Raw genomic sequence first — 13,511 nt, 5'->3', positions numbered from 1 at the left:
GTCTCTGTCAAACAAATAAATAAAATCTTTAAAAAAAAATTTTTTTTTCCCTCTCTGCTGAGTAACCAGGATATATAAAGAACTCTTACAATACAATGATTAATGATTAATAAAAAGCAATTAATTCATTGAAAAACAGTGGGCAAAAGACTGGCTAATGTATACTTTATCAAACAGAGACAAATGGCAAATAAGCACAAGTAAAGATGTTCAACATCATTAGCTGTTAGGGAACTATAAAATAAAATCACAAGATACCACTAAGTACTTAATTTAAAATTGAAAAAAATTACAAGATGTCAACTATACTCAAAATTTTTTTAAAGCACTTAAAAGTATAGGACAAAATATAAATGGATCGCACATATGTTTCCAAGTGTGAATACAAAATGGTATAGCCACACTGGAAAAGAGTTTGGTAGTTTCTTATGATATTAACATATATTTACCATATGACCCAGCAATCCCTTCTTCTATGTATTTACCCAAAGTAATGAAAACATCAAAGACCAGTACATGAATGTTTATGGTACTTTATTCATAAGAGCTAAAAACTGGAAACAACCCAGATGTCCATCATTTAGTGAATGGATAAACAAAGTGTGGTATATCCATACACAGAATATTAGAGTAAAAAGGAACAAACTACTGGTAAATGTAGGAACATGGATGAATCTCAAAAACATGCTAAATGAAAGAAGCCAGACACAAAAGGCTACATACTGTATGATTCCATTTATACGACACTCAGTGAAGACAAAACTATAGGGACAGATCAGATCAGTGACTGCCAGGGGCTAACGGGAAGGCAAGGGGACTGATTACAAGGGGGCACAAAGGAGCTTCTGGGGTAATAAAACATTCAGTATTTCAGTTGTTGTCGTGGTTACCCAATTGTTGGTCAAACTCAGTGAAGTACACACTACTAAAAAAAGATTAAATTTTACTATATGTAAAATATACCTCAATAAATCTGACTCTTAAAAAGTGCAATACTCCCAACATTTATGTATAAGGATATTCACTGTGGCTTCGAATATAACACCAGCACTATAATTTTCTTTACAAGAGTAAAATTAGATTAGAAGACAAAAGGGAGAAAATTCTTTTCAAAACATCTGTTTGAAGGGATCAAAGAGTTTCCAAAACAGTGGAAATTACCCAAATTTGGAAAGGAACTATGTCACATTCATTAGGATGCTATTTTCAAAAATTACCAAAATCGGGACGCCTGGGATAGAGTCCCGCATCGGGCTCCCTGCTAACTGGGGAGCCTGCTTCTCCCTCTGACCCTCTCCCCTGTCAAGCTATTTCTCTCTCTCTCTCTCAAATAAATAAAATCTTTAAAAAAATAATTACCAAAATATGGAAAGGAAAAAAAAGCCAAAAGAAGTGGGCCTGGCATTTGGGGCACATTTGTACTTGAAGCAACTGCCAATTCTGAAGGCAAAAGTGGCCAAGAAACTAAGCAGAGCTTTCAGCAGACTCAAAGAACTAAGCTGACCAAATGTGAATTTCAGGGCATGCCCAGGAGAAGTAGCAGCAAAGATTCCAGGATTTGGGTTGGGACCCTGAATTACTGAAGAGTTAAGAACTAGGCCAGCTTGCACAAGAGCTGGAAATCATACTCAAATCACTTCAGTCCCTTAAGGTAAGGGAAACTACAGCCCCTACTGTCCACTGATCACCCTTTTGACTAAATTATGGCAGAAAAATCAAACCTTCCAATGCTCTCCAAGACACAAAAGGCCCTCAAGATACTTTACAGTTCTTAGTTTCCCTTACACATTTCTCTTACCTCTATAGCCCCAACTAACACTCAAACTTATCAAATCAAAAGAAGATTGGGGTGGCAGAAACTTACATTCACTGTTATACTTGAAATTATTAGCTAATAATTTAGTGAACTACATAATCTAAGGCAAGCAACAGCTCAAAGGTCAAATACTGTCAGCCACCTGTTTTTGTACATAAAACTTTACTGGGGGGGCACCTGGGTGGCTCAGTCGGTTAAGCATCTGACTTCTGATTTCAGCTCAGGTCATGATCTGAGAGTCCTGAGACTGAGCCCTGCATCAGGCTCTGCGCTCAGCACTGAGTCCGCTTGGGATTCTTTCCCTCCTCCTCTCCTTCCCCCCTTTGCCCCTCCCCCTACTCATGCATGTGCTCTCTCTCTCTAAAATAAATAAACAAAATCTTAAAAAAAAAACTTTACTAGATCAGACCTACTGTATGAGAGTTTTGAGTGTTCAGAGAGCTTAAAGTATTGTGATAGAGAGCTTAAAATATTTACTAAATGGCTCAATAGAGGCGCCTGGGTGGCTCAGTCATTAAGCTCTGGTCTGCCTTCAGCTCAGGTCATGATCCCGGGGTCCTGGGATCGAGCCCTGAATCGGGCTCCCTGCTCCGCAGGAAGCCTGCTTCTCCCTCTCCCACTACCCCTGCTTGTGTTTTCTCTCTTGCTGTGTCTCTCTCTGTCAAACAAATAAATAAAATCTTAAAAAAAACCCCAAAAACCTAAATGGCTCAATAAAAAATCAAACCCAACACAAAAACTGACAAAGCACTTAAGCAGTTTTCAAAGAAGACATAGAAATGGCCAATAAGTAAGTGAAAAAAATGCTCAACATCATAAATCTTTAGGGAAATGCAATTCAAAACCATGATGAGGCAGTGCTTCACATCCATTAGAAAGACTATTATTTAAAGAACCCTGAAACTAACAAATGTGGAAAAATTGGAAACCAATGGCACAACTGATGTGGAAATGTTTGGCAGTCCCTCAAAAAATTAAACATGGAATTACCATATGATCCAGCAATTCTACTCCTAGGTAGATACTCAAAAGTACTGAAAGCAGGGAAGCAAACAGATACCTGTATATTAGTGTTCATGGCAGCATTATTCACAATAGATGGCAACAACCCAAATGTCCATCAACAGACAAATGATTAAACAAAATGTGGTATATACATATAATGGAATATTATTCAGCCTTAAAAAGGAATGAAATCTGATATATGCTACAAGAAGGCTGACGAACCTTGAAAACATTATGCTAAGTGAGACAAGTCAAGATACAAAAGAATACTGTATGATTCCATTTACATAAGGTACCTGAAATAGGCAAATTCACAGATACAGAAAGTAGAACAGAAATCATCAAGGACTGAGGGCAGGGGAGAATGGAGAAAGGAAGATGGGTGGGGAGTTATTGTTTAATGGGTATAGAGTTTCTGTTTGGAATGATAAAAAGTTCTAGAAATGGATAGCGGTGACGGTTGCACAACACTAGGAATGTATTTAATGCCATTGAACTGTACACCTAAAATGATTAAAACGGCAAAATTTAGGTTATCTATGCTTTACAAAATAAAAAAAATTACCAACTGGCCCATTGTAAGCACTGTGCTGACCCTTGGTATACAGCAATGAAAATGAAAAACTACTGGCACATGCTACATCACAGGATAATGTGACAAGCATATTTTGAGCAAAAGAAGCCACACACAAAAAACACATACTGTGTGATTTCATTTGCAAAGCTCAAGGTCAGGCAAAACTGATCTATAGTGTCAGAGTTAGGATTTGTAGATACCTTTGCAAAGGATGGAGAAAGGTCGTAAGTGGAAGAGAACATCATAAAGGCAGGCTTCTGGAGTAATACTCTATTTCTTGACCTGGTAGGGTTTCAAACTGCTATGTTCACTTTGAAAATTCATTAAGCACTACAGTAATTGTGCGTTTTATGTATAATTTAATCAAAGTTTACTTAAAAACTAAAAAAAACAGGAGGGGAAGATAAAGTATATTGAAATGGAAAGAGTCCCAATACATTAAGGAAAAGGTTACAGATCAGTTTGTATGTAACATTTTTTCCCTCAAATGAATAAATATTTATATTCATATAAATACACAAAGTCAGGTAACTTAATAGTAATCATCTCCCTAAGAGTAAGATTACGAGGATTTTCACTTTCTATATTTATATTTGTTCATTATTTTAATTTTTTTAAAGATTTATTCATGGGGGGGCGCACACACACACACAAGCAGGGGAAGGGGCAGAAGGAGAGGGAAAGAGAGAGAATCTCAAGCAGACTCTGCAACGAGCACAGAGCTACAGAGCCCCGATGCAGGGCTCAATCCCACCACCCCAAGATCATGACCTGAGCCAAAACCAAGAGTCAGACGCTTAACCAACTGAGTCACCAGGGGCCCCCATTATTTTAATTTTTGAGTATATGCTAGTGTACAATCAACAGAAATACTAACGATACCCATCTTCAGATAGAGGTAAGTATAGTAGACTAAGTTATGAATTATCTACTGCATCTTTTCATTCAGATAGTAGTAGTACCCATACTGCCACAAGAAGGGTCAAAACAAAAGTAGTTGGGGTGGAGAGAGAGGATGTATGTTTGTGATAAGTTACAATATGGGGACTTAAGCCCTTGCTTATCCTTTAGGGGCTGTATGACTTTGGGAAAGTCAGTTAATCTCTCTGAGCTTTAGTCTCCTGACCTACAAACAAGATGACATTTCTTTCACCTAACCATGAGTTGTGGCAAAAATCAAATGAAACAGGGTATGTGACAATACTTTAAATAATAAAGAAGCACATAAACATTACTTTCACTATCTTTATTATACTTGGTACATCTGTTGGTTAATTTAAATCCTTCTACTCCTGAATTGCATGCACAGTGTATGTCCAGAGGTCCTGGGATTGGGCTCCCTGCCCAGTGGGGAATCTGCTTCTTCCTCTCCCTCTGCCCCTCCTCCTGCTCACGCTGGCTCTCTCTCTCTCTCAAATAAATAAAATCTTAAAAAAAAAAAATCCTACAAAAGATTTCATTGTGTGCTAAACCCTAATAAACCACAGGATCATGAAGCATCAATGAATAGCCCCCAGATTACTTCTCTCATAGTTCACTATTACAGAAAGGATACTTTCTACTATGTTTTAATTCAGCAAAAAGGTCATACTTGCATTCACTTTCCAACTTCAAGATTTATCTCTGAAGGAAATTCTTACTTTCCCATTTAATTGGGAAGATTTTGAATCCCATGTAAAGAAATCATTTCAGTTTTGGACATTTTTTTAAACCTTAAGAATGTCAATTAATCTATCTTCTTTGAAGTATTTTGTATTTACTATGGGTAGTGGGTAATTTTATCTTTTTTCTATGCATTTTCTTTATTTTCCAAATTCTCTGAGAAGCTTGCATTACATTCACATATGAGTACAAAATGATTAATTTTATCTCTTTTACAATACAAAGTTAGGATACTAAGTGAGCTTAGGAGGAGACTTCCATCTGTATTTTTCTGAACAAGGGTCACAATTAGCAAAAATATTTTTATATCACTCTTTAGATAATTTTCCTTCTTCCTCAAATGTCATTTATGCGGCTGCTGTATCCTAAAAAGGGTAATAGAAACCAGGTATCAAGGTTTAACAATAACTTGCAGGGGCTATAATCTTAAAAGGATTGTTGAATAACAGTAGTCCCATTTTCTGAGGACCTACTATGGGCAGGCACTAAGTAGTTTATAAACACCAACTCAGTGTAGTAACTTGCCCAAGATCTTGAATAGTCAGAATTCAAATGTCATTTTGGATACTAGGCACTTCAATTTAAAAAGGGTAAAATTAGACCCTCAAAGCTGAGAAAGAGAAAAGCAGTCCCTGACATCCAGGAGCTGGCCTAATACTATCAGGTAGGGCTTAGTGTAACTAGGAGCTGACCTGGCATTACTGCTAAGCCTAGTGTTCTCTTGAACATAAACAATTTCACAGAACATCAACATCAGATAAGGTCACTTTGTGATTGTGATGAAGACAAAAACAGGACCACTCCATAATCATGTCTAAACACAGATATGGCACGAATATTGTCCAAGCCATGAACTACCAAGCATCCCCCTCTTCAGACTAATGAGTGCTTCTCAACCAGTTATAGCTTTTGCCTCATTCTGGTCTTCCCTCTTTCTAGATCACATTTAAGATACTTAATCACAGAATACCCCTCCTTCCTGACAGCATCCAATGTACAGCAAAATCCTGCTTCTTTAAATCCTCCTCAGTATCACCTGATCCAAGCCCAAATCCTGTAAGTTATTTCTAGCACCCTTTTCCTGAGATGCATGGTTCCCATCGTGTGTGTTCTCCCTGCTTCAATAATAAATCCCACTTGTTCAACCAAAGGTGTTCTAGTGATGGCTGACTGAAAGACAATGACAAAGCTGACTTCAGAACAACAGTTCTCTCCTTTTCTGTTATAGCATAAAATATTTGCAAAGAGCTGCAAAGATACATGAATAAGTTTAATATGTTTATGCTATACCTTCATAGCTATAAAACACAGTCTCTAGGAAAATCATAGATTTTGATATTTTTCTTTCCTCATTTACCAGAATGAACAACCGTGGAGATGTGAGTGTGCTCAAAGTTCCATTCTATAGGCTGTCTAGCATGAGTAGTTAATTCACAAAGAGAAAAAAAAGGCTACATCAGCACATTAATACCTCCACTGGTATTATATAAGTCAAGGAGTATTATAGGTTAAAAAAGATGAAAACTAGTAGAGAAATAGAGAATCTATACTTTGCCAGATGTCAAAAAGCCAACTACTATTGGGTGGAACATGGGGAATATGATCGTGAAAAAGAGCCAGGAAGGGTTAGGAAAGATCCTTTTTCAATAATTTAATATCGATTTACTGACTGCCTATCCCTTAACTGTTATCAGGATGATTAACAATAATCTTAGGAATCTAGTTACCAGGTGAGTTTTATAGGGTTTAACTGTATTCTACATTAGGAAAAATATAAACTGCAATTAAAAAAACAGCTAAAAACAGAGCAAAGGATAAAGTTCCTAACAGTGGCTACCTTTTTGTCTCTTTAGTGCAAATGCCACTAAATATTCTTTTATTCTTTTTTTTTTTTTAAGATTTTATTTATTTATTTGACATAGAAAGACACAGCAAGAGAGGGAACACAAGCAAGGGGGTAGGAGAGGGGAAGCAGGCTTCCCACCGAGCAGGGAGCCTGATGTGGGGCTTGATCCCAGGACCCTGGGATCATGACCTGAGCTGAAGGCAGACGCTTAAAGACTGAGCCACCCAGGCGCCCCGCCACTAAATATTCTTGAAGAGAAATGGGAAACGTTTATTGTGTATTTAATAAAAGGTAACGCTTTTCTTTTGGGAAAGAGGGATATTATGTAAATATCCATCCATCAGAATAATTCTTTCTTTGTTGTAATCATGGAAACTTTAAAGCAGAATCATTAGGCCCAAGAAAATTGTCTGAAATCAATCCTTTCAAAATGGTGACTTAGCAGTTTTGGGTTTTTTTTAAGATTTTATTTATTTATTTGACAGAGACACAGTGAGAGAGTTGAGTTACATGGTAATACAAAATTATATGACAATATTTTAAAAGCCTAATGTTTTAAATATGAGCTGACTAGGAATAAATATAAAAGGATTCTATTTAGACAATTTCTGTCCTTGATGCCAGGTTCTTCAGCCCTACAAGCCTGAGAAACCGGCTCTCTCTCGTTCATACAACATACTGGGCCCTTACTGTCAAGTTCTATATACTCCAGGTAATCAAACCACACCTAGAAAACCTGCACCACTGTCTTGCCCAGGAGATCTCAGGCTTGTCTACTTGCAGGAGCCATGCCAAACATGTTAGGTCATGTTCTGGTTAATCCAAAGACCCACTATGACAACCTCCTCTTTTCCCCCAAGTATTTCCAAGAGGCCCAGTACTAACATTACAAAACAGAAAACCTGCTTAAAGCAAAAAGTATAAAATTATGAGTGGCATAATTTTCTGTTCACCTGGTTCTGCTAATGTGAGTTCACTCTTTAAATATCAGTTTCTCCATACATATAATGGATATAAAAGGTTATCAGTTTTCCAGGGATGTTCAACAATTAAATATACAAAAAATTATTTAACTCTTTGAAAAAAATGAGACATATAATATGCATGAAAACAAACACACATTTTAATGATCACATAGCAAATGCTGTCTTATATCTTACTGGAGAGGAAGTGAGTTTTTCTTAAGCAGCATCTAGAATGCATAAAGCCTTGCAAATAAACTGGTATCCAATAAATGCCTGTTTTAATGAACAGAACTCAAATATCCTTACATTAGGTAATTAGAATTTGCTGTGTTATTCTTCTTTATTTAAAATAGTTTGGTTTCAGACAAATTTAGGCCTTTTAAAAAATTCAGTGTCAAAGCTGAGTATGCCGTAAGAATAAAATACAGAATAAATAGTCGCCATATAAACCACATTTATACACTATTTTATTGAAATAAGATTTAATTTGGCCTTGGGCGCCTGGGTGGCTCAGTCGGTTAAGCGACTGCCTTCGGCTCAGGTCATGATCCTGGAGTCCCAGGATCGAGTCCTGCATCGGGCTCCCTGCTTGGCAGGGAGTCTGCTTCTCCCTCTGACCCTCCTCCCTCTCGTGCTCTCTGTCTCTCATTCTCTCGCGCAAATAAATAAATAAGATCTTTAAAAAAAAAAAAAAAGATTTAATTTGGCCTTTATTATTTCAAGGCATCAAATGTTCCAATTAATTAATAACATGACAGTCTGAAATAGTCCACTTTACCAGATGAAATAAAGTGGCTTTCAGTATAGTTAGAATTGAAGTCAAGTTACTAAGGGAATGGCAGTGCATGACATTACTAGCCCCTTAATGGTTTGCCACAAAGTTAGGAAACGTTTGAAGACTGCTTTAAAGACAATTCGTTTCTATTCGTTCATATATATTCTGACGCAGCGGGAAAGAAGGAGAATAAAATTCTCTTATTCTACATTGTCAAGGATGGCTGAGAGATAAATAGACTAAATATAAACTCTTACAGCTACTGGATTAAGGCTAAGGTACAAAAAGTTTGAATATTCTAAAGGAAAAATATGAGAAGAGAACTATGACAATATAAACTTAGCTTTTAATTCATTTTTAAAGGAAAATGAATATTTAACTCATTTGTTTCAGTTTGAACTAGTTTCAGCATATCATACATCAGTTGTATAACCCCAACTAAAGAGTTATCATAGTCCATTCTGATGTCTACTTTAGAAACTAAACTATAAATAAAGCAAAAAACTTTGAATAGAGATATCAGTAGAAAGAGGGTCAAGTATGTGATCCATGGATTGCTGAAAATATTTATACTTAAAAATATGTTAGAGGATTTAAATATAATAGATGTAGTCATATAGTAATACTCTAAAATAAGTCATAAGTTTGAAACCCAAGGTCTGATTTCTACTTCTGTCACTTATCCCTCCTTATGGAACTGATTTCTCTTTAAATCGAAGAGCCTCGGGTCTTTTTTTTTAATCCCTAGGTTATCCTTGTCTTCTCTTATTCTACCTCCCAACTCCCATCACCCAGTGTTAAATAAAATTTCCTTGTGTTTTCTAGCATTCTCTTCCTAAATACAACAAAATCTACCCTTAAACATATTCCCTCTATTCTAAAACATCTTTTGACCTAGATTAGTAAACTTCTGAGGACCCTACTATAATTGGATAGTGCACTCAAACAGTGCTTCTCTAGGAAGGGATGATGGTACTCTTATTCACCCTTACCAGGGATCCTTGGATGTTCCAAGAGGTGGTACAGAATGAAGCAGTTAAAATACTTCTGTCCACAAACACATGGTATTTTTTTCTTAAATAGAACTCTTTCCTAGAACTCTCTTTTTATATAGATTTTTTTAAAAGTAATCTCCACACCCAACGTGGGGCTTGAACTCACAACCCCAAGATCAAGAGTCGCATGTTCCACCGACTGAGCCAGCCAGGTACCCCCTTCCTAGAACTCTTTTAAACTCCACTGTCCTTACAATCAAAACCATGAATACCTGCCTCTTTCCTTATATCATACTCCTCACTCCTTGGCTCCACAGAGGAAATAGGTTTCAACAAAACTAAATTCTATAACAGTTTCTGCAGTTGACAGCGCTAAGAGATACTACAAATGACCTGCAGATTGCTTTGTTGGTTTTTTTTTTTTTTTTTTTTGGCTAATTGACAATGCAAGTGAGTACCTAATTGAAGTGTGACACAAAAATGTTCTTTGGGAGTCACAGGAAAAAGAAGATCTCTGCATATTGGAGGCAGGGATGAAAGGAGGGATTTTCAAAATGTTGCAAGACTTCTTCTAACTTTAGTTCTCATCTTCCATAAAAAAGTGTTCATTAGCAATTGGCATAGGTTTGGAATGACCTGTTTTAATTTTTTGAGCCTCAGTTTGTTCATCTGTAAAATGCTGATCCCAACAGTACCTTCACCTCACAGGGTAATTGTGAAGATTAAATAGAGAACACATACAAAGCTAACAAGTACAGCGCTTGGTGCACTGAATGACTTAAAAATGTTAGTTTAAAAGGAATCTGAAGTATACAGTATTCTTGCCTTCATTCAGAAATATAAACTTTAAAAATAAAAGAAATATAAATCTTTGTTTCAAGTTTTATGTACAATGATGTAAGTTTTTCCTGTTCATTATTTAACACTTCAATTGAGAAACAAAGAGGCTACCTTGGAATACTGATTTAGATGAAATCAAATCTAACAGGGACAAAAGTTTCATGTTAAAATAGAACTTTATAAAAAAAAAGGAGTCATTATATCAATAAAATGACTGTCACGAAACTTTAAAAAGTAATGCCAATTTAGCTGTAATCATATGCAGCTGTTCCTTTCAAAATTAAGTCACCATTTCTTTTTTTCTGACACTACAGTACTCTGTTTTCATTAAAAGCCTATAACAAGACACAGCTTCTCCGATACCAAAACCTTTTGGAAACCTGGCTCAGAGGAAGCCACACACTGTTTACAGTGCTAGAAAGGATCCGTGTGGTCACTGTAAGACAACTGTCACTGTCAGTAGCACGACTGGCTGTCTCATAGGGACTTGGGTCATGCAGAAGTGTAGGGGAAGGCTGGTGTCTGAAACAAAGTCGACAGCTAGGGTGCCTGAAAGGGGAGAGGTTTAACTGAGAATCGTAGAGGATGAGAGTCTCACTGCGGTGAAGCCGCCTCGGCGGGGGAGGGGGGAGATCAATTCCGGGGGTGCACCGACCGCCCCCGAAGGGACGCAGGTGTTGCCCTCCCTGGGCTACCCCACCGCTTTCTTCCCGGCGCCGCCGCCCCCTCCCTCCAGCCCCCCACTTACCTTTCTCGTCTTCATCGATGCGCAGGGCAATGGAGATGTACTCGAAGGCCTGTTTGTGGAAGGCTCGGACGCGCTCGGCCTCCCCGCCCGGCACTGGCGCCGGGGGCGAGGCCGAGGCCGGCGCCGGCGCGGCCCGGGAGCTCCTCTTGGCGGCCATGAGGGCGCGGGAGAAGCGCTGGCAGAGCCACACGAAGAGGAGCCCCAGGTGGAAAGCGACCAAACGCAGCAGCGCGAAGCCTATGCACAGCGGGTAGGAGAAGTAGTACAGGTTCCGCTTATGCGGCGACTCGGGCTGGGGGGCCGGTCTGGGGGCGGGACGGGCGGGGGCCAGGCAGGGGGGCGGAGGCCTGGGAGGCACCGGGCTGCTGCCGCCGCCGGAGCCTTTCTTCTTCCCTCGTCCACCCGGAGAATTCATTCACAGCTCCCACTGCCGCCGCCGCCATAACCCGCCTCCCGCAGACCGACGGCGACCAAGCGACGGCGGCGGCCACTGGGACGGCGAAGGCCAGAGACGCCCGCGCGCCCGCCGGTCCCAGGAGCTCGGCACCTCCACGCGCTGCTCGCCGGCCCCGCCCCTTTCTCCACGCTCGGCCAAGAGCACAACCCCTTTCCTCCTCCTGCGGTCGGTGGCTCCTGCCCCTCCCGCTCTGTGTCCTCTCAGCCTCCTGGTAGCGCCGAGCGGTGGCCGCGCACGCGCACGCCTGCCCATGTCTTTCTCCGGCGCGCGCGCTCACGCCGCCGTCTTTGTTGCCCTGAGTTCCTAGTGCGCATGTGCAGCTCCGCCCCTCGGACTCTTCCCTACGGAACTACAATTCCCAATGTGCAGTTCGGCTACGTCGTCGTCAGGGATCCTTCGCTCTACAGACAACGCTGTCCCAGGGAGCTGCTTAAGCGGGGAATCTTGGTCATCAACTCACGGCGGCGACAGCTGCGGCTTGGTGTCGCTCGACTGGTTCGCCGGGCTCCTATCTCGCAGTGTCATCGCTCTTATATTTCTTTCAGCATTTTCTGCCCGTCTCCCGCAAAGGATGATTCATCTGACTTCCATCTCAAAAGTAATGGGTACCGTGAAAACAATCTCAATGTCCATCAATAGGAAAAGGATTAAATGAATTTTGGAATACCCGTATGTAATTCTGTGGAGCATTTAAAAAGAATGAGGTGGATCTGTATGTACTGATAAAGAAAGGTGTCCATGATATATTGTTAGGTGAAAATAGAATATTACAGACCAGTGTGATATGATCCTATTTTGTATTAAAAAGAATAAATGGAAAGAAAAAAGTAATGGGGACCAATTACTGGAATTATTATCTGAGAGGGAAGCAATTGTAGAGACATATAAACGTAAGGTCGCCGAAAACAAAAATGTTAGTTCAGTGGAACGAAGTGAACGATTCTAGAGGTTTAGTTAGCATGTGTTTAGATGTCTATTTTGAAGAATTAATTAGTTTGAATAGGGGCATTCCTAGGTTTTGTACAGTAATCATACCACAGTTTACTGAAAATCCAAACTGGGCCTTTTTTTTTTTTTTTTAACCTACTGGATGTCCCTTCCTTTGGGAACTACTCACTCACCTCTGTTGCCTGTATACCAGTGAGCTGCAAGCACTGAACCCAGCAGATCACAGAGATGGTAACATGAGGTTAATATACTCTACTAGAAACTGAAATTTTGGATGGACACACTGCGATAGAAGGTACTAGGAATTGAGTGCTCTAAAGAGCTGGTCTATCAATTCATCTCATTTAGATCCCCAGAGCTGCCAGGTTCCTGGACTGGTCACTTGATAGTGTAGCCTATCCAATAAACTATTCAATCTGTTTCTCTATTTCTCTGGTTCTCTCTCCCTTTCTCCATCTATCTCGCCTTTTTCCTTTTACTTGGGTTAGCCATAGTTGTTTCTTGTTCCCTAAAAATAAGGAATCCTGATACAAAGTTCCCATTGTTTACAGAGTGAGATTTGCGGATGATTCATGCCAGCTTCCAAAAATCTCCATATTCTGGCCACAACATTATCTAACTTTCCCGCATCACTACTTCCCTTACAAACATAAATTATTGCAAAAATGACCTGCCCCCTGTTCCCTCCAACTCCTCCCCACCCTTTTCCTCCCTCTGTGCTTCTGCCAGTTTCTCATTTTGAAATGTCCTCGCTCTGTCACATCTGATTAATTTCAGTTCCTGAATCCCATAGTACTTTTTCTTGTTATGTGAAATCTATAAATATATCATGTAAACAAGATGTATATAACTTATATGTGTAAAGAAAAATAAGGAA

At 39.4% G+C, this 13,511-nt stretch overlaps 1 protein-coding gene across 4 annotated transcripts in view; it reads right to left on the bottom strand.

Moving 5' to 3' along the window:
- Positions 1-11,873, bottom strand: part of SPAST (spastin) — a 58,487-nt gene extending 46,614 nt beyond the window's left edge. For all 4 annotated transcript variants that reach the window (XM_021697324.1, XM_021697326.1, XM_021697325.1 and 1 more), the window contains exon 1: positions 11,230-11,873. In XM_021697324.1, coding sequence (XP_021552999.1) covers positions 11,230-11,644 — 415 coding nt within the window. In that variant the 5' untranslated portion in view covers positions 11,645-11,873. The remainder of the gene's footprint in view (positions 1-11,229) is intronic.
- Positions 11,874-13,511: the final 1,638 nt, after the last annotated feature.

The sequence above is a fragment of the Neomonachus schauinslandi genome, chromosome 10, assembly GCF_002201575.2.
Source record: "Neomonachus schauinslandi chromosome 10, ASM220157v2, whole genome shotgun sequence".
NCBI classification, from domain to species: domain Eukaryota; kingdom Metazoa; phylum Chordata; class Mammalia; order Carnivora; family Phocidae; genus Neomonachus; species Neomonachus schauinslandi.
The sequence above is the reverse complement of the archived record's forward strand: the minus strand, read 5'-3'. Positions and strand labels throughout refer to the sequence as shown.